Raw genomic sequence first — 18,434 nt, 5'->3', positions numbered from 1 at the left:
ATATAAGGTTGCCTCCCCATTCCACTTCCAACGAGGAACAGTGGCAGAATTAAAGGGCCAAAAGCTTCCAGGTCCCAGAGTGGAATCTTTCCGCCCAGCATGGCTCAGCACAGCCAACTGGTTTACCCAGCAGAGGCTAATACAGGGCGCCCCTGGGAACACCCCTTTCACGGGCAGACTCGACTTTAACAGCCAAGTAATTAAACACGGGGAGTAAAGGCTTATAATTAAAATGCTGACAAACCTGAACCGAGTGCGGTCTGGGGCCGCTGTAATATTTTAATATTTTTACAATTCCTTTCTATACATAATGCATGATCCTTCTGCTCAAGTTTCCTCTATGTGCTTTGCCTGTGAAATAATTTACATTAATAAATAATTTATTACCATAACTCCTAAAGTAATTATGGGTTTCCATCCTTTTTTTTTTTTTTTCAGCATATGAACTATTTTATTCTTTGTCCATGAATTCATATTTATGTGACTCTTCCTAGTGGCCTGTTTTTTGCAATAATCGGTACTGCATTCGCTTCCTCACGTACTATTTGATTTCCAGGTCTCCTCGCCTGAGAGGTGAGGCAAACGGAATGTGCAGTGTCCGTTGTCCCTGCAACGCGGAGCTCACTGAACGGATTCAATTAACCAAGGGCGGTGGACAGAGCCTGCTCGCTCTGTCTCACCAAAAAAAATTAAACTAGCACACGTGTGACCTGGGTCGGCGTTAAGAGGCACCTGCCATTGCAAGGGATGGAGGGCCTGGAGGGAGCCGCGCACTCAGGACCCCTGTGCAGCCCCAGCCTCCCCCAGCGCACCTCAGTAATTCTCTCAGGTGCAGCCAGGACCCTCGCGGCCCCCACGACAAATCCTGGCCAGCAACAGAGCCTGGCCCACCTGCTGGGCCCGCTGACCGGTGGCTGGGCCACGCCTGTGAGGCTGCCACCTGACCAAAGTTTCCTGAGTCAAAGACGCAATAACCAGTGATGCACGTGGCTCTTCCTCACACGTCTGCAGGGGAAGCCCTGGCTCAGCGCAGGTGTGCTGAGGACGGTCGGGGAGGTGACAAAGGAAACCAAGAGGCAAAGCGTGGGCTCTGCAGGAAGGAGCCCTGAGGTGATGGATCCTGGGCTCCACCCCGCCTGCCTCCCATCCCGCCTCGCCCAGCTCTGTTCTCTCCTCCACTGTGCAAATGCACAAAACCACCTCTTTGTATCAAGTTCCCAAAATGGGGGGGGGGGGGCCAGAAAGGTGGGGAGGGGCCTGTGCTCCAGCAGGGTGCAGTGCTTTAGAAACCTTGTTGTGGGCACCGGCTGTTAGCGAGGCGTTTCATCTGAGTGCGTGCAGAGGAGGCCGAGCTACTTGAAAGGGCAGCGTTTCAAGAGGAAGCAAACAGGCCACTCGCTGCCCTCCCCACCCTAACGTGCCTGTACTGGCTTCCAGCTGGGACCCTGCGTGGGGGCTGAGGGGGGAAGTGACCGAGTCACAGGGCCGAGCTGTCCCCGGCTCTCACGGGAGAGCTCCGCTGATCAGGGCCAGAACACGAGTCCTTTATCTCCAAGAGACAGGCAGGGGGTTTGGTGATTATAATAATGTGACATTTTATCTCTGCTGAGCACTGGCCAGCCCTGGAAGGGCCCAAAACCCTCTTGAAAAGTCTGGCAGGACCCACGGGGTGTTCTCTTCCCTGCTATTGAAAAGCAGGTACACCTAAGATGAAGTCTCACTGCCTGGGATGCCCTCCCAGTTTACAGGCCAGGGCGAAGCCACACCTCAATCGCGGGTAAAACGGGCAGGAGGGTCACCTGAGCCTCCACCAGTGCACAGGCCTGGGAAAGCCTGGGACAGCTGAGGTCCCGCCTCGGTGAGGGCAGGAAAGGCCCAGAGGCCGGAGGAACTGAGCCGGCACCTCCTGTGGGTTGCGGTCTCTTTGAATCCTACAAACACCTGCAACCTGCAAGATGAGGAAACCGAGGCTCAGGCACATGGGCTGAGGGCCGATTAGCTCTATCCCTGCAACAAGTGCCTGATACATTGTAGCTACACAATAACCGCGACTGGAACAGCCACTGAGATGAACACAAACACTGTCAGGTGGGCCCAGGGCTTCCTGAATCAAGGAGGGGCTGAGCAACAGAAAGCTAAGCAGGTGCGAGAGAGATGCCAAGGGACAGGACAAGGGGATTCCACAGGCCCACGCTGCTCCCAGCTGCTCCTCTACCAACGGGCAGTGCCCTGGCGCCAGGCTGCAGAGCAGGAGCAAGGCAGGACCCACAAGGGACAGATCCTCAGGAGCCACTCTGCAAACAAGAGGCGGGAGAAGTGGTGGCACAAGCCTTCCTGGAAGCCCTGGGCCAGAGAGGCCCCAGAATCCGGAGCATGAGAAATCAACATTAGTTGGTCCAGTCACCTCCTCGGCCCCTCTGAGGAAGAGTAACCCATGCTGCGTGAGAGCGGGGGAGGCAGCCTTCCTGGGAGCCTGTCAGCGGTGTGGGCAAACCTCAGGACCGCCCTTGCCCTGCGGCCTTCTATGCCAGTCCTGGGAGCCGTTCTAAGGGATAATCCCGAAGGCAGACCTGGCTCAGACACTTAGTCACTGTTGCTCACAACACCAACAAACAGCCTTCCGCCCAACAACCAAGCAACAGTTCAATCATGAAGCACATCTGATACATCCACACAGTGCAGGGCAATAAACTCATTTAAATGTGTGGAATGGTCCATTTTAATGCTGCCGGGAAACGATGGTAACTACTACTGAGAAAAGTATAAGGAAAAAGGTATGTGTGTGTGTGTGTGTATATATATATACACACACACACACACACACACACATATGTGGATGGGAGGTAGGAAGGGAGACGCAAAGAGAAAGAAACATCAACATGGGAGAGATACATCGACTGGTTGCCTCTTGCAAGTGCCCCAACCAGGACTGAGGATCAAACCTGCAACCCTTGGGTGCACAGGATGAGGCTCTAACCATTGAGACACACCGGCCAGGGCAAGAAATATTTTCTTGTACATAATTTTACGTACTATGTTCATCATGGACTTGGCTAGGAAAAAAATGCAAAAAACATAAAAATACACAAACACGTAATAGTAGTTATCACTGGGTACTGGGGCTATGGGACACTTCAGTTTACACTATGGTGCATTTTCTGAATTCAAAAAGTGAGCGTGGTGCCCAGCCGGGGATGGCTCAGCGGTTGAGCGTCGACCTAGGATCCAGGCGATCAGGGTTCGATTCCCGGTCAGGGCACATGCCCGGATAGCGGGCTGCAGCCGATCAATGACTCTCTCATCATTGATGTTTCTATCTTTCTTTCTCCGTCTCCCTTCCTCTCTCTGAAATCAATAAAGATATATTTAAAAACAAAACAAAACAAAACAAAAACAAAAACAAAAGTGAGCGTGGTGACTTTCATCATCAGACAGACGTTCTCGGTGTACTTGGAATTACGTTTGTAAACCACACACCAGTACCTGGCCCCACAGCGCCCTGCACCGCTGGGACCAAAACCGTTCACACACACAGGAGTCCCGGCGGCTGCTCGGTGTGCCTGCGTCCAGAACGTGCTTTCGGGCCTCACCTGCAGGACTCGGGCCTGAGAGGGACTAGGGAAGGGCGGCGCCCCCCCTCAGTTACTCACCCATAATTCCACAAGAGAAAAGTGTCGGTCCGTGACTCATCTTCTTTGGCGTGTGCTGAAAACAACCAGAAAAGCTATTCACTCTCCGAGTCATAAGAAGCGCGGCGCGTCTGCACACGACCCTCGCCGAGCCCTCACTAAGTCACAACCAGAGGGGCGACTGCCTGGCCGCGTCGGATTCGCGAAAGGAGAGGAGAGTGTTAACGGAGGCATCGGCCCGTCATCCAGCCTGGACTCTCTATCCAGGGCCTCCAGGGAGGTGTGGAGCCTGTCAAGTGAACAGGCTTCACACACCCACGAGCAAGCCCGTGACCTCTGACACTGGGGCTTCCCCACGGAGGGAGGAGTGTGATGTGTGCAGTTCACGGAGCTGGGCTGAAAAGAGGCCTCCTCACAGCCCAGGCTGGGAGCGGAGGGGACCTCACAGTGGCAGGAAGGACCTTGAGTGGACGACAGAGGCCCTCCACCTCCCCCAGGCATCCTCCCTGAACCAAAACCGAAACTCGAAGGTCACCACTGCTCTCAACATACAGCAATGGCTTCTGAGCTGCTTGGCACTATCTTCCCACAGTGGCTCCCTTTCCACTGGGGACATTCTACATTGTCCCTCCACCCCTCCTAGTCCCAACAGAACACTATGGCCACAGGATGAAAAACAGGCCGGGGAGGCCGAGCGGGGCCCTGAGTCCAGGCACTTGCTCTGCAGCTACACAGAAACCTGAGCTCAGACCATTCCCGGGTTCCCTGTGCTAGTTGAGGCCCAAGCTGAGAGGCCTGCCCTGACCTCTGGCGAGGAGACTGTGCCCATTGTGGCCTTAGGAAGAAGTATTCCAAAGACTCATCCGTCCATCCATCCATCCATCCATCCACCCATCCATCCATCCATCCACCCACCCATCCATCCACCCATCCATCCATCCTTCCACCCATCCATCCACCCATCCACCCACCCATCCATCCATCCATCCATCCATCCATCCATCCATCCATCCATCCACCCACCCATCCATCCACCCATCCATCCATCCTTCCACCCATCCATCCACCCATCCACCCACCCATCCATCCATCCATCCATCCATCCATCCTTCCATCCATCCATCCATCCATCCATCCATCCATCCATCCATCCATCCGCAAACCTGCACTAGGAACTACTCATGCGGGCCATGCTATGGTTGACCAAGAACAGTGAAGGAAGCTCCCAGCCCCAGGACCCGGCTGGTCACAGACGGCTCAAGTCCCCAGAGGAGCCCAGGCCCTGGTTCTTTAAGGCCTGGAAGGGTGAGGGTGGGGCCAACAGGAACACCTGGCCCACCCAGATAAGAGGGTGCCGAGTGCCTGGCACCAGCTCCCCACCCGTCCCCAGCTGCCCAATTCAGGGACCTTTGTCCTCAGTCACATAGGTGATGATCCAATCAGGTTATTCAGGGTCCATCCTGACCAGCCAGGGGCAAAGAGGTGACGGATGCCCGCCCTGGCCCCCAGGAAGCTCACACCTCACGGAGGTCACAGGGTCACAGTCAAGCAGACAACCCTCACACAACAGAGAGAGTGGGGCTGCAGGGGAGGTCAGGGGCCAGCCCTGACCCATAGCCAGCAGGGGCCAGCCAACGCCGCTCCTCTGCTCACCACCCTCCAGCAACCTCCCACAGCTACCAGAATAAAACCCAGGCCGCCCGCTCGAACAGCCCACCAGGCCCAAGTGAGCCAAGCCCAGCCCTCAGCCCCGCTAGGTGCAGCCTACCCCCCCCCCACGCAGCTCGGCGGCAGGACGGCCCAGCTTGCTGCCACCGCAGGACCTCCGTGGGGGCCTCCTCAGTGGCTTCCCCACCATGCTCGTCTCCATATGACCTTGTTTGGGGGCTGGGCCCCCCCATCAGTTCATTTGTTTCTGTGCCTATGGTCTGACCTCCCGAGACCTGAGCTTCTAGAGGCAGCTGTCTTGTCCACAACATTCCCAGCACACAGTGGGCACCACGGGACTACCTGCCGTCGGCTGCCACGGCCACCTGTCAGCCCCAAGGAAGTGAGGCCAGTGGAAACGGATTTTCACTGGGCGGACCTGCTGCCTCTCCAAGTCGCTGGGCTCACACCAGGTCAACACTCGGTGGGGAAGGGGAGAGAGCACCAGGCAGGCAGTCGGGGACCCCAGGTCGGCCCGGGCTCCTCGAGTGGCCTCTGACCCTGCATCTGAGGACACAGTGGACCAGCAATGGCTAACACTGCGATTTTACAACCTGAAGGAACCCCTTCCCAGGTCCCTTGTTGTAGGGGAACCCCACTCCAGGTCACCTAGTCAAACAAGGAAAACTGACAGACTGGTGGTGTGGCCCTACTTCTGCTAAAAGATGGTGCTAGGATTGCACCTCGATCTCCCCTGGCACAGGGTGGGCACAGGACACGGGTGTGGCCGACCAGACCCCTCCTGGCTTTGAGGCTCTGGCTCCTGGACACAGCGGGGGCTGGGGCTGGCTCACCCAGTGGGAACGCCCGCATCCTACCGTGAGCACCTGCTTCCACAGCCCCCCGAGCTGCCCCGTCCCTGCCCTTTCCAGGGGTTCATTCATCAGCTCTCCCCCAGTCCTACAGTCCTCTCCCAGCGCTCCAGCAAATTCTCTTTTGCCGTAAGTTAGCCGGAGACGGTCTGTCACCTACAACGGAGGAGCCCTGGCCGGCCTCGTGCTGAGCTTGCACAGGCTCACGGGTAAGTAACCTGTGGCTCAGCTACTGAGGATCTGCTAAAGCGACAGAGGTCTGGGCAGAGGTGCTCAGAGCCGCGAGGAAGGATTTCTCAGTGACACCCGCTTAGCCAAAAAGACATTTACAGTGCAGTCTACCTTTTTGGTTTTTGAGGTGTTTTTTGTGTTTACAAAATGCAGGCTTCTCTTTCTTTCCCTTCTCTTCAGGACGGTCCAGTCGGTCAGACTGGTTTACGTGTGTGGACAGTGTCCATGGGAGTAACTATGGAGAAACGCAGACTGACAGGACGGTGGCCGCCTTAAGGCCAACCTAAGGCGTGACATAGCCATGGGCTAATACTTCTCCTTCGGCTTGGGGCCTCCCACTAGGGCAGCTAAAGGGGGAAAAAAGCAACCAGGGGCCCCACCTTGGTCCCTGAGCCCCGTCCGAGGCTGCACCCACGGTGAGCAGGCCGGAGCATCCACACCCGTCGGCCTCCGAGGGAGTCAGGCCCAGGCACCCCTGGCCACTGGCGGATTTCCCAGCACCCAACACCGGGTTCCCGCTGGGCTCCAGGCTGTCGGGAGCCGTTTTACTGCCAGGGTACCCCGGTACCCCATGTATGATAAAATTCCCGAAGGTCTGGGCAGTTCTGCACCCACAGCCTCTCGACCCTGCGGACCCTCTGCACGCACTGCGTGGAAGGTGAGCGATGGCTGTGTGATGACCCACACAGGCCCTGGGGGCTCACCCGCTGAGGTCTCAGGAGACGCTCTGTGCGCACAGTGCCTGCTGTCGGCAGGGACCAGTCAACGAGCACAGCCCCCCGGGTATTCCTCCCAGTGTGAAGCCTCCCCCAGGGAAGGGCCTGGTCTCTGTCAGATTCCTTAGATCACAAGAGAAGGTTCTGGAATCTGGTCCTCCATGGGAAAGGCTAAAGCTGCCAGTGAAACGGAGGCTTCAGGGACCCTGACTGCAGTAAAGACACAGTTCAGGTCTCTCTGTAACAAGGCGCTCGCTGGGACAGAAAGACGGCAGGGCTCCCGTCTGCCCCTGACCACGCTTCTCCCTAACTTTCTTCTGCAGGCTCCCAACTGAGGCGAGCACGTCACGGTTTCCTCCTCCTGGCGCAGGGTCACAGGGAACCACAATGCCTCCCAGACAAGCTCCCACTCATGCACGTGAGGGGAACAAGCGGGGTGCCCCAGCCTCCGAAGCACGACGCGATGAGGCCGTGGCGGCCGAAAGCAGAAGGGAGAGCCGGCCCGGGAGAAAAGAGAAGCTGAGAAAGGAGGGGCGCCTCGGGCGGAGGCTCTCAAAGATGCAAATGGAGACGCGGCAGGGGCCTGGCTCCCAGGCTCAGGGTTAGCTCAGGCCCGGGGTGGGCCCCTTAAAGAAAAGGGATTGGGCTGACTTGAACCCTGACTTCTGAGTTCAAGCTTCAGTCCAGCCCACGGCAGCCAGGGATCCTGGGTGGGGCTGTTGACCCCGATGCCAGCTTCCGGTCACCGGGAGCAGGAAGACCCTTGGAGCCCAGAGAGCTGGGTGCCAGGCCTGATGTAGCAACTAATTCTTCCAACTGGGCAAGTCGCTTAGCCTTGTATTCTCATCTGACAGGCAGAGAAAGAAGGCCCTGCTCCCCAAACCAGTGTGGGCTGTTGTGGGAAATGCCTTGAGACTGGGGAAAAGGGGGCCACCTGACAGCACACTCCGCCCCCCACCCCGGAGCAGCGCACCCCCAGGGCCTTCTGGCCTCCAGACTTCAGAGGGGGCTAGGAGACTTGCAGGGGAAAGGAGGCAGGGCCTGGCCAGGGGAGATGGTCACTCCGGAGTGAGAGAACCCGCCCTGGGCCTGAGCGTGGGCGTGCGGGGAGGAGCTGGGGGAACGACATCCCCGAGGTCAGATGTCCGGGCGGCCTGCCAGCAGAGCGGCCGATGTCAGAAGCAGGAGGAAGAGCCGACCGCCGGGCAGAGCGGCGGGCGTCGCGGTGGGGGAAAGGGGAACCGGCAGTCGTCGCTGCCCGTTGTGCAAGCCAAGCCAGGCGGGGCCCCGGCAACCTCTCCCTGGGAAAGGCAAGGCGCCCAGCCCTCGTCCGTGCTTTTTTTCTGTGTCCCTTCATCTCCCCTGGGAATAGGGGCAATCACGTTGTCACCAGAGTTTCATTTTTAGAAAAAGGACGGCCGGGAGGGGGCTGTCCAGGCCTCAGAGGAGCTCTGCGGGCCTAAGACCCCCAGGTGGCCTCGAGGGGACTCTCCCCTTCGGTTTTAGACTTTCTCTCCTCACAGCTGTGCCTCTGGGACTTGGTCCCCTGATTCCAAGGTGGCCTGTGGTGACTCACATTTTCTTTTTTAACCTTAAATCCCCACTTCTGTTACCTTCTTAGTCTGATTAGAAAACAAAAGCAGCTCTTCCCTCTCTGCTGCTATTATCTTGATGACATTTACATGAGGAGGTTACTGCTCAACCAGCTGGAGCGAAACCCCCTCTAGGTTCCTCTCAACCTGCTCCCCACTCAGAGCAAGTCCTCCCATCGGTTTATCTGACATTCCATCTAGTGCATGTCATCACCAGACTGAGATTATTTGGGGTCCTTCTGGGGTTGTTTAGTTCGTGCCTCCCCCAGGAGGCCTAACCAAGGCCTGAGAGACTGCAGCCCCGGAGCAGGGCTGGGCATGTGTGGAGGTCTCGGGTGCAGGACAAGGGCCTGGACTTGGAAGGAGCGTCCAGGTCCTGGCACCCTGCCTGTGAGCTGTGTGACCTGCCCCCCACCCCAGCCCTGGGGGTCTCAGGCCAGTTTCCTGTCTATAGAACAGGGTAGAGACAGACATACCCCTGCCCCGCCCAGGGGGAGGCTCCAGGGAAGGGAGGGGTGTTGGGACCTCTACAAGGCCGCACAGAGCACACCTCCCGCCCAGGCTGCTGGAGGCAGCCGAGCCCCCTGCCCACACTGCCCTGTTTCCCCCCCCACACTGTGCTCCCACTGGTGCCACACAGACAGAACCAGGCCAGGCCTGGGCTGTGCCCAACTACCTGTGAGGCACCGACACACTGACAATGAAAGCCCCTCTCCGAAGGGGGCTGCTCCCACAGCTGACGTGAACATCTGGGAGTCAAGGGCAGGGAAGAGGGGACAGCTGGGTGGCTCTGGGCCCGGAGCAGCCGCTGACTATCCACGAAGGGGAGAGGGGGTCTTGGAGGAAAGGAAGACCCTGACCCGAAACCAGCAGGAGTGCACACAGCAGAGCCCCTTTCAATGACCCACTGGCTTCCCCTGACTTCCTTTCCCTTTTCTTTCTGAGATGAGTCTTCCTTCCCTGGCTAGGGCTGGGCGGCCACGCTCCTCCTGGCAGGAGCTCAGTCCACGTCTATTTGAAGAGCAGCTCAGCTGACCTTGGGCCCACGTGCCCTGGAACCGGCTCCACAGCCAACCCCAGCCAGGTCCGCCCTAAGACGGGACCGAGTTCAGCGGCAGCTGAGCCAACGGCACAGCTGGAACGGGGCAGGGATCCTCCCCCGGGGCCTGCAGAAGGCCCTCACCCCGAAGGCCATTCCTTTCTGGTCAGAGCTACTCTAGACATGTGCTTTAGACTCTGCAGGAAAACACCCATCGACAACAGAAAACAGAGCAGCCTCGGCCATGACGGAGCAGCAGCCAGAGAGGGACCGAACCGACAGCGAGCTGAGCAGCAGCTGGGCACGGGAACCCGCGTTCACTCCACAAATGTCCACTGGGCACCGCCGTGCACCAGGACCCGTCTTAGGTGCTGGGTGCTCAGCAACAAGCAAGAGACAAAGCGCCTGGCCTTAATGAAGCCCGAGTTCTAGAGCAGGAGTCGCTCAGTACACGAGACCCAAGGTTGGAAAGTGCCTCAGTGGAAGAGAGACTGGAAAAGCATGTATAATGGGGGGAGGGGAGTGTGGTAGTGGAACTCAATTTTAGACAGACTGGCCAAAGAAGAAAGGGAGGGAGGGAGAGTCCTGCTCAGGGGAGGTCTTGCAGGCCAGGGAAAATGTACAAAGGCCCTGAGTCAGGCTTGTGTTTGAGCAACGAGCCAGGGCGGCCTGAGCAGAGTGAATTTGGGGGAGCAGCAGAGAGAGAGCAGAGTGGTCATGGGGGCCAGTGTGTGCGGGGCCTGGTACATCCTAGGAAGGGCTGTGGGTCTGCTCGGCCTGAATGGGAGGCCAGTACAAGGCTCTGAGAGGAGACAGATCTATGTTCCCTCTGGCTGCGGGCAGGGAACAGGCTGAAACAGCCAGGAGCAGGGGACCAGTTCCCACAAGAATCCGGGCGAGAGAGGATGGCACCAGCGGGGATGCTGAGAGACATCTAATTGCAGATATATATTAAATGCAATTCAGAAGGGCCGTGCGATGGGCAGAGCCCTGACTCATCTCTGTTTGTGCAATCTGTCCAGCCCAATGCTTGACACACCCAAGGTGCTCTGTCAAGGCCTGTGGAGTGGACACAGGTCTCGGTGGCTTTTGCAAGCTCCTGGGAGGGCGAGGGTCCCACCAGCCTGCTCTCGGCCTGGTTGCTGGTGAGCGGTCATAGAGGGAGCCCACGAGGGTGCTAGCGTGGGAGCTCCTGGGGGATGTGAGGAGTGCCAGGAGGGGCACTGGGCAACGTGACCCTGACAGCAGGCCCCCTGCAGACCACAGACACTGCAAAGAGTTAGGGGGATGGTCCCATCTACAGAAACCCTCCACGGGATGCTTGTGCTGGATGGGACTTCTTCCTGCTCCTTGAGCAGGGGACAGGAGGCTGCTCTGTTCTCACTCTGACAGCCGGCTTATCTGCCTCTCAGGCCCAGCCCCCACGCCATTTGTTCAGAGGACAACTCTGGCAGGGGCAGCCGGAGGGCAGCTGTCACCGCGGCCCACCACGCTGGCCACCGGACTGCACCTTCTTTTTCCAGCGTCTCCCACTCCTGGCATTCCTGAGGCGGCCACTCTCACCCTGCACCACCCTTCAGAGGCATGGCCTTATCTTGGGCCCCACGCAGGGTGCCACCTCCCCTTACCGGGCGGAGACAAGAAGGAATGTGGGTCTCGGTCTGGCGGGGGCGGCAGAACCACGCTCGGTATTACTGACAAGGTGCCGGCCCAGCCGGCCTACCTCACTCAGCGGAAGGCTCCGGGCCGGGCCGGCTCCCTCCTTCCTGCAAGTTCTCAACCAGGCTTGGGGTTTCCCTGCGCCACCCCCGCCCCAGTGGCCACGTCCCACAGAGAGCACAGAGCTGCTCTCGGGCACTCTGGGCGCAGTCTGTGAGGCCTGTGTGCTCCGTCCACAGCCCGGGCGGGACATCGGGCCTCGGAAGAGAAACAAAGTCCACGGGCCCTTACCAGCTCAGAGGCGAAGGTCCTGCACGTTACACAGTCGGCGCCCTGGGAGTCGCGGCTTTGACTCAGGATCATCACCATGGTAGGGACCTCAGGAGCTGGGCTCTGTCCCAGGGTGGGCACGAGCCATCTTCCGCTGGGCAGACTCGGGCAGACGTGATCTCCTGGGCACCTCCCAGGTGACTGATGTCAGCAGAACCAGCTCCCCATTGGCCGCTCACTCTTGGGGCAGGGCCCTTGCAGGAAATGGCCAAGTGTGGTCACCTCCCTGGGAAGACAGAAGGATGGCAGAAGGATTTAGGACTGGGGAAGACCAGGGCCCAGAGAGAGCTGCCCCCTTCCCTCCACGCCGGGCCTGCCTCCCTGCTGAAGGACATACATCCTGGGAGGGCCTCAAAAGCCAGGATCACCTTCTCGGGGTCCCCTCCCACCACACCCTGACAGGTCCAACGATGAACCTCAGTTCAGCCACGTGACACCTTTCAGACATATCTTAGGGTCTCACAACCTGCCATTCCCCAAGTATAATCGAGTCGTGTGACACCTTACACTGAGCTGGCTTTACAGACAGCTCAGTTGTCTGCCCACCAAGGCTGGGGGTCACACACGCACTGGCCCCGGAGTCAGCCCTCACACAGCCGACAGGCAGCAGTGGACCCAGTCAGCAAGGTGGCTAGTCTTCCGCACCCAGATGTGAACAGAAGCTCCTGGGAAACTCGGGAGGACCCATGTAAAGGCACGTGACTCCCATCCTCGGAAGGATCACACCTCCACAATGACACGTCTGAACGCTGGGGGCCTGTGTAGCTTTGCTCCCTTCCCCAGGATGAGGCAAACCTAGTCACAGACCTCGCAGGGCCCACCCGTACCACTCAGCTCCCAGCAGCGGCAGGACCCCCCCCATGGTCACTCTGCACAGCTGGTCACACCTCCTCCCCTGTCCACCATGATCTCCCGCCAAATAATCACCAAGAACGCGGCCTCCAGTCCAGGCTGGAAGAGTCGCCTTAACCAATGAACTCCTCTGATCCCGTTTCCCATCCCACCCCTCTGCGGTGACACCTTCAACGAAAGTCACGTGGATACCTGAAGGTCACCGTCAGAAAGTCAAAACTAGTGATGATAACAACGCGTAGAAAGGCCACTCCTAATCTGTAATTAAAAACAAGCTGCTCCGTGCGGGAAAATGTTTGTGAGTCTGCTGCTCTGTGTAAACTCATTGCGCCCTGGTATTTACTTGCTGCCCAGACTGTAAATCATACTTTCCTGTTTACTTCGATTAGACTTTACAGTGGGTGCTATTGAAATTGCTCAATTACGGGCCAGCTGGCATGCACAGGAAGATTACCTTCCACTGTTCTTCGAAACAAGGTTCATCCAGAGTGCAGAGGCAGGGAGGGGAGGGGGGAAATCAATACACAGTCGGAGGCCTGACCGCTGGGGAGGGAGGCCCGGTGAGGTCCACGGGCTCCCGGCTCCGCCAGGGGACCCTGCGCAGTTTCGGCACCACGTCGAGCCAGAGCGCCGCGTTCTGACAGCGGGCAAGCTGCTCCAGAAGAGCCTCAGACCGCTCCTGAGCTGGGGCCAGACGGCCAAGCCAGAAATGCCTGCCAGACCCCGGACACTTGGCTCGGGAGCCAGCGGGCGGGAGAGTGGCCGGAGGGGTGCTCGTGGACCGTCCCGTGAAAGGGGCCCTTTGTGCCTCCTCGGTGGTAGAGGCAAGGCCTGGCGGGGGCCATCTCCTTTTTGGGTGCAGCCTTGATTCCATCTTGGGGCGGCCAGCCACTGGCCTGAGGCCCTACTTTCTTCTTCCCTCACGGGGCAGGGGGCCTCCATGGTTACGAACCCAGGTCCCAGGCGGGCACACCTGGGCTGGAATCCCAGCTCTTGAAATGTACTGTCTGATCACCTTTGCTAAGTTATTGTCCGAGCCTCGGTTTCCCTCTCCGTGGAACAGGGACAGTGTGGCTGCCTCAGAAGGTTACTACGTCACATGAAAACAGAACCCAAGCCCCGGCCGGGTGAGCAACCCCTGCTCACGGGAGGAAATGCTCAATTAACAGTCTCGACCGTCAGTCATTCCATGGGGGAGCCTGTGGGGCCCCATCCTTTCTCAGCAATGGGCACCCAAGCATCTGTCCTTTCAAATTTTTCAAAGGGGAATTTCATCAAGTTTTTTTTTAAATACTAAGATCCATCAGGAGGGGACCGGCTGTCCTAGGGCCCATCCCTCCGGTGAAACAGTAGGTGGCCAGCAAGAATGATGCTGTGGAAGCCTATTGCCATGGAAACAGGTCAGTGCATCCGAGGCAGCCGCTAGGCACCAAGCGCAAAGCTGAAAGAGGCGCCCTGGCTCTCACTCTGTCCCCACTGGAGCCCCTGCAGGACCCCAGGGCCACAGAGGCAGCAGGGGGCTGGGGACTGGAGCACCAGGGAACTACGGGGGGGGGGGGGGGGGCAGCAAACACTGAAGGAAGAGAGAAAGTCCGGGACAATCCCAGTCCTCAGGGTCAGGGCAAGAGAGTGCCGGGAACGCAGGCACCGCAGGCAGGCAGGCGGGGAGGGGACGCTGGCGCAGAGTCCTGAGCAGAGCCCTCCGCAGGGGCCAGCGACACACAGCACTGCCTGTGTGTGGGGACAACCTAGGTGCCCATCAACAGGGAACGGGCTACACAAATCCCGGCATCGTTACGCACGGGACAGCTCGTCCCCTTCACCACAACTTCAACGAGGCAGCTTTACCGGTACAGATAGGAACACTCTCCAAGACCCACTGGCGTGAAAAGGGCAAGAGGGGGCACAGCCCGGCCGGTCCCACAGCTACCGGTCCCACAGCTACGGCAGCCTCGGGAACGGACGCGGTTCTGGATGGAGAGAAGGCCTGGCGCGCCGTATTTCACCCAGTGCGCGCGACGCCTTTTAGACCCCAGGAGCCTCCCATCCGTGACTCATCTCCCCAGGATTCCCATCGAGAAAGGAAGGGCCAAGTCACACTTCCCGCTGACCCGTGACTCCACCTCCCCGACCACCCGCACGCTCCCGGGCTGCAGGTGTGGTGGCAGAGGGCCCGGGCGCCCCCAAAGTCCTTAACCCAAGAGTGCGTCTGTGTGAGGACAGCCCTGAGAGCCCCAGTACTGTGCCCGGAGCCAGGACTGCAGCGTGGGAGGGGACACAGTGTCGGTCGGAAGGCACCGAGCAACGGTGCCCGCCGTGGGCAAAGGCCCAGGATCCGGCACCGTGGAACCCAGCCTCCAGAGCCGCCTCCATCCCCGTGCCCCACACAACACGCTCCCTGCCTCCACCTCCCGCCTCCCTGGGCACCAACCAGGGGCCAGCTCTTCTCACTGAATCACCTCACGGTCCTATGAACAGGACGAGCTGTGGGCAGCACTCCCATTTTCCAGATGAGAGAATGAGGCTCCAAGAAAGTAAATCCAGTGGTTGCCTGAGATCCCCCGGCAGGCAGGGGCAAGGGCAAGACGTGAGTCCAGGTCTGCCTCCCGGGCCACTCTCTCTGCCACCGCGGGGGACGGGGGACAGCTCTGCTCTCTCGACTCCTTCCTGACGTGAAACTTTCTTGCTTTCGCTCTGCAGCCTTCAAGGTGCTTTGGTTCGTTTGCGACCCTTGAACCCAGCTGTCTGATCTCACTGTGGGAGAGACTCCCAGCTCCCCGCAGAGGGGAACCCTGCCTGGTGCAGGCCAAATGCACTTGGATATGCAAAAAAAAAAAAAGTATCACCTCTAAAAACCTGTGTCACTCTGAAGTAGATTAAAGACGTTTACAAAAAGCTTCTGCCACGCACTCTGAAGGGCCACCCCTCCGACAGACACTGACCACGCTGGGAAGCAGAGATGGTGACGTTTCCTTCTTTTAGCAGCTTTCTCGGGTGTTTACAGTCCTGCAAGTTCGTTTTTATTTATTTATTTTTAAAAATATATCTTTATTGATTTCAGAGAGAGGAAGAAAGAGAGTAGAGACATCAATGATGAGAGAGTCATTGACCGGCTGCCTCCTGCATGCCCCCCACTGGGGATCGAGCCCACAACCCGGGCATGCGCCCTGACTGGGAATCGAACCGCAATCTCCTGGATCCTAGGTCGATGCTCAACTGCTGAGCCACGCCCGGCTGGGCTGCAAGTTAGTTTTTTAGCAGCAGAATATTTCGCAGCCCTGCTCAAAGCAAAACCTACACATGACCTTGGCCACCGGCAGCGACTTTCCTGATGGCTTGAGGAAGCCCTTCTTCTCAGAGCCTTCATTTCCCTGTCCCCTTAAGCAGAGGCCATGGGCCGAGAAAAGAAACTGTGCAAGGCCTTCGGGAAGGCCATGTGCACCCTCCAACTCCCGTGGCTTCAGCCAGTGACACAAGCCGTCTGCAGGCAGGACCCAGAGGCAAATGTATGCACATCTGGGGACATGCGCGTCATAGCGGGTCACACTGCCTCTGCCACACCCGGGGACGAGCCAAGGAGAGAGGGCCGAGCAGGCCCCGAGGTGGGCGAGTCAGGGTACGCCTGCCACAGAAAGGAACTAACCCTGCATCTGAGAAGTTAAATGCTGCCCAGGAACTGTATCAAGAGCCATATTTTCCAGACTGAGTGCTGCTGGAAAGAGAGCCTGGTGAGTGTGCGTTTCCAGACTGCTCTGGGACACGGAAACTACCGCCCGCCGCCCAGGTCCCGGTCCTCGGTCCCATGCAAAAATCACGGATAAAAGACCACAGTGCCTCGCCCCCTGCAAAACAGAACGACAGAGACACGCGAAACTCCTCTAGCTAACAGTTTTCAGTTTTCACACCAAGGACGTGCTCAACACCAAATACTCCTGACTGAAGGAAGTTCCCAACAGAGGCAGTGTCCAGAAAAAAATACATTTTTTTAAAACCATTCTTCTCTTATCTTCTTGGTTTGTATTTACAGAAATAACAGGGGACACAATCATTTGGTCCAGTCCTGCCAAGGCAACTAGAGACGGGACTTGAAATTTAATAAATCTAGGAGCTTTTTCATAGCTAATTTTTAAGTTGATAATTTTGTATAGCCCAAGAATGATGTTATAAATATCCAAACAGCCCTTGGCAGAAAAAAGGTCCCCCATCCATTTTAACAAAACAGCCATAGTGACAGCACCAGGCCCAAAGCTCACGGCAACCTCAGAGGACACTACGTGTGGGCACCTTACCATCCCATTTCACAGAGGGATGACCTGAGGCCCAGGCCAACCAGGTGTGAAAGTTAAAACAAGGATTCAAGACACATCTGCTGAACCCCCAAGTCCCTGTCTTACCCCGTCTACTCCGGGATCTGTGAATTCATCGTTACCCCGTAAGCATCTGATTTCTCAGTTCAGCGGACAAACGCGGGCACTCAGACACTGGGTTCGCGGCACCCCCTCCTCTGTACGGCTCAGCCTGAGGCACCCGGCTGCCCAGGAATTGCAGCCACACTTCCGGAGCCAGCGCAGTCCCGGGCAGGCTGCAGGGCCCTGCGCGGGCGATCACCTCGCCCGGCTTACGTTCCCCGTATAACGTGTGAGAAGTTATCCCTGTTCTACCAGCTCGGGTGGAAGGTCAGGAGGTGAGACCCTCTAGGGTGGGGGCACCCTACAAAATGTCCCCAGATGTCCTGATGTCCTTAGACGAGCACCAGTCTGAGCAGAGAGCAGGCCTCAGGAAAGGCTTGTAAACTGGCTGACAGAGATCCCGTCTTCCCAGCCTCAGCCCGAGCAGCTGGAGCAGGAGCCATGCAGCAGGCGTTCCAGGGACGGGCTGAAGGACGTCTGAATCCAGTGCTGAGTCTCCTGTTCACTCAGGATCCCATCTGCATATGACAGGTGAGGACACTGGGCTCCGAGGGGTTCAAGGACCTGACTCAAGCCACACAGCTGGCATGGAAAGTACCTGCTGCTCACCTGTCCCTATCACTGGCCCCAGAGCAAGGCGTGTCCTGATGGTGTTTTCTCCAGTAACTAGATGAATATCTATTCCCTGGCCTAGTCCCTCTAGGTAATCAAAGGCCACCAAGGCCCACACTGGGGGAAGGACTAGCAGTCACATTACCTGGTTAGAAAGGGACCACCTAGTGCCCTTGGCTGACAAGGTGGCCTGGGCCCCCATGAGGCTCTCTTAATAGAGGGAAAACCGCAACAGTGCAATGAGCTGAGAGACCAAGTTGGGACTCTGATCTCTGGGCCTTAATTACAGTCACTCTCAGTGTCACGGGGATTTTCTGCTGGGTTTTTTTTTAAGCCACTAACATTTCAGGAGGAGGGGGAGGGATGACATTACTCAGAGACATGAAAGTGTGGAGATCCAGAGCCAAAACAAATCTGAACAGGGGAGCAAGGCAGCCCACACTGCTTCATGAAACTGAAGCCAGCTGCCTGCACGGCTTGTCAGGAGCTCATTTATCAACCAGAAGTAACGGACAGGCGAGTTTCCTCTAAGCCCTCCCGTAATTCTTGCTCCCATTCCTGTCATTTTAACCCGCAGAACGCTATGGATGAGGAGCCTGCTGCGGACCAGGATCCGCTGAGCACTCGGTAGGAAACGAAGCCCGGGAAAGCGGGGGGGAAGACCAGTACTCACCGAGAGCAGCTCCACGGCGCCGCCTCCTCCAAGCCGGGCGAGGGAGAGAGGGCAGGGGCAGGCTGGAGAGACGCAGCCAGGGCCCCAGGGATAATCTACTGAGACCGTAAGCCACTTAGCCTAAGACAACCATGACCTGTTCTTCAGTCAGACCTATTTACAAGTACAGCAGG

At 57.8% G+C, this 18,434-nt stretch overlaps 1 protein-coding gene across 1 annotated transcript in view; it reads right to left on the bottom strand.

Annotated features, from left to right (window-relative positions):
• Positions 1 to 18,434, bottom strand: part of FAM53B (family with sequence similarity 53 member B) — a 75,877-nt gene that overhangs the window by 39,471 nt on the left and 17,972 nt on the right. Inside the window, exons 2-3 of the mRNA XM_081158662.1 lie at positions 11,677 to 11,941; positions 3,651 to 3,705 (exon numbers count right to left, since the gene is read on the bottom strand). Coding sequence (XP_081014788.1) covers positions 3,651 to 3,705; positions 11,677 to 11,754 — 133 coding nt within the window. The 5' untranslated portion in view covers positions 11,755 to 11,941. The remainder of the gene's footprint in view (positions 1 to 3,650; positions 3,706 to 11,676; positions 11,942 to 18,434) is intronic.

This window comes from Miniopterus schreibersii, assembly GCF_964146895.1.
Source record: "Miniopterus schreibersii genome assembly, chromosome: 14".
NCBI lineage: Eukaryota > Metazoa > Chordata > Mammalia > Chiroptera > Miniopteridae > Miniopterus > Miniopterus schreibersii.
The sequence above is the reverse complement of the archived record's forward strand: the minus strand, read 5'-3'. Positions and strand labels throughout refer to the sequence as shown.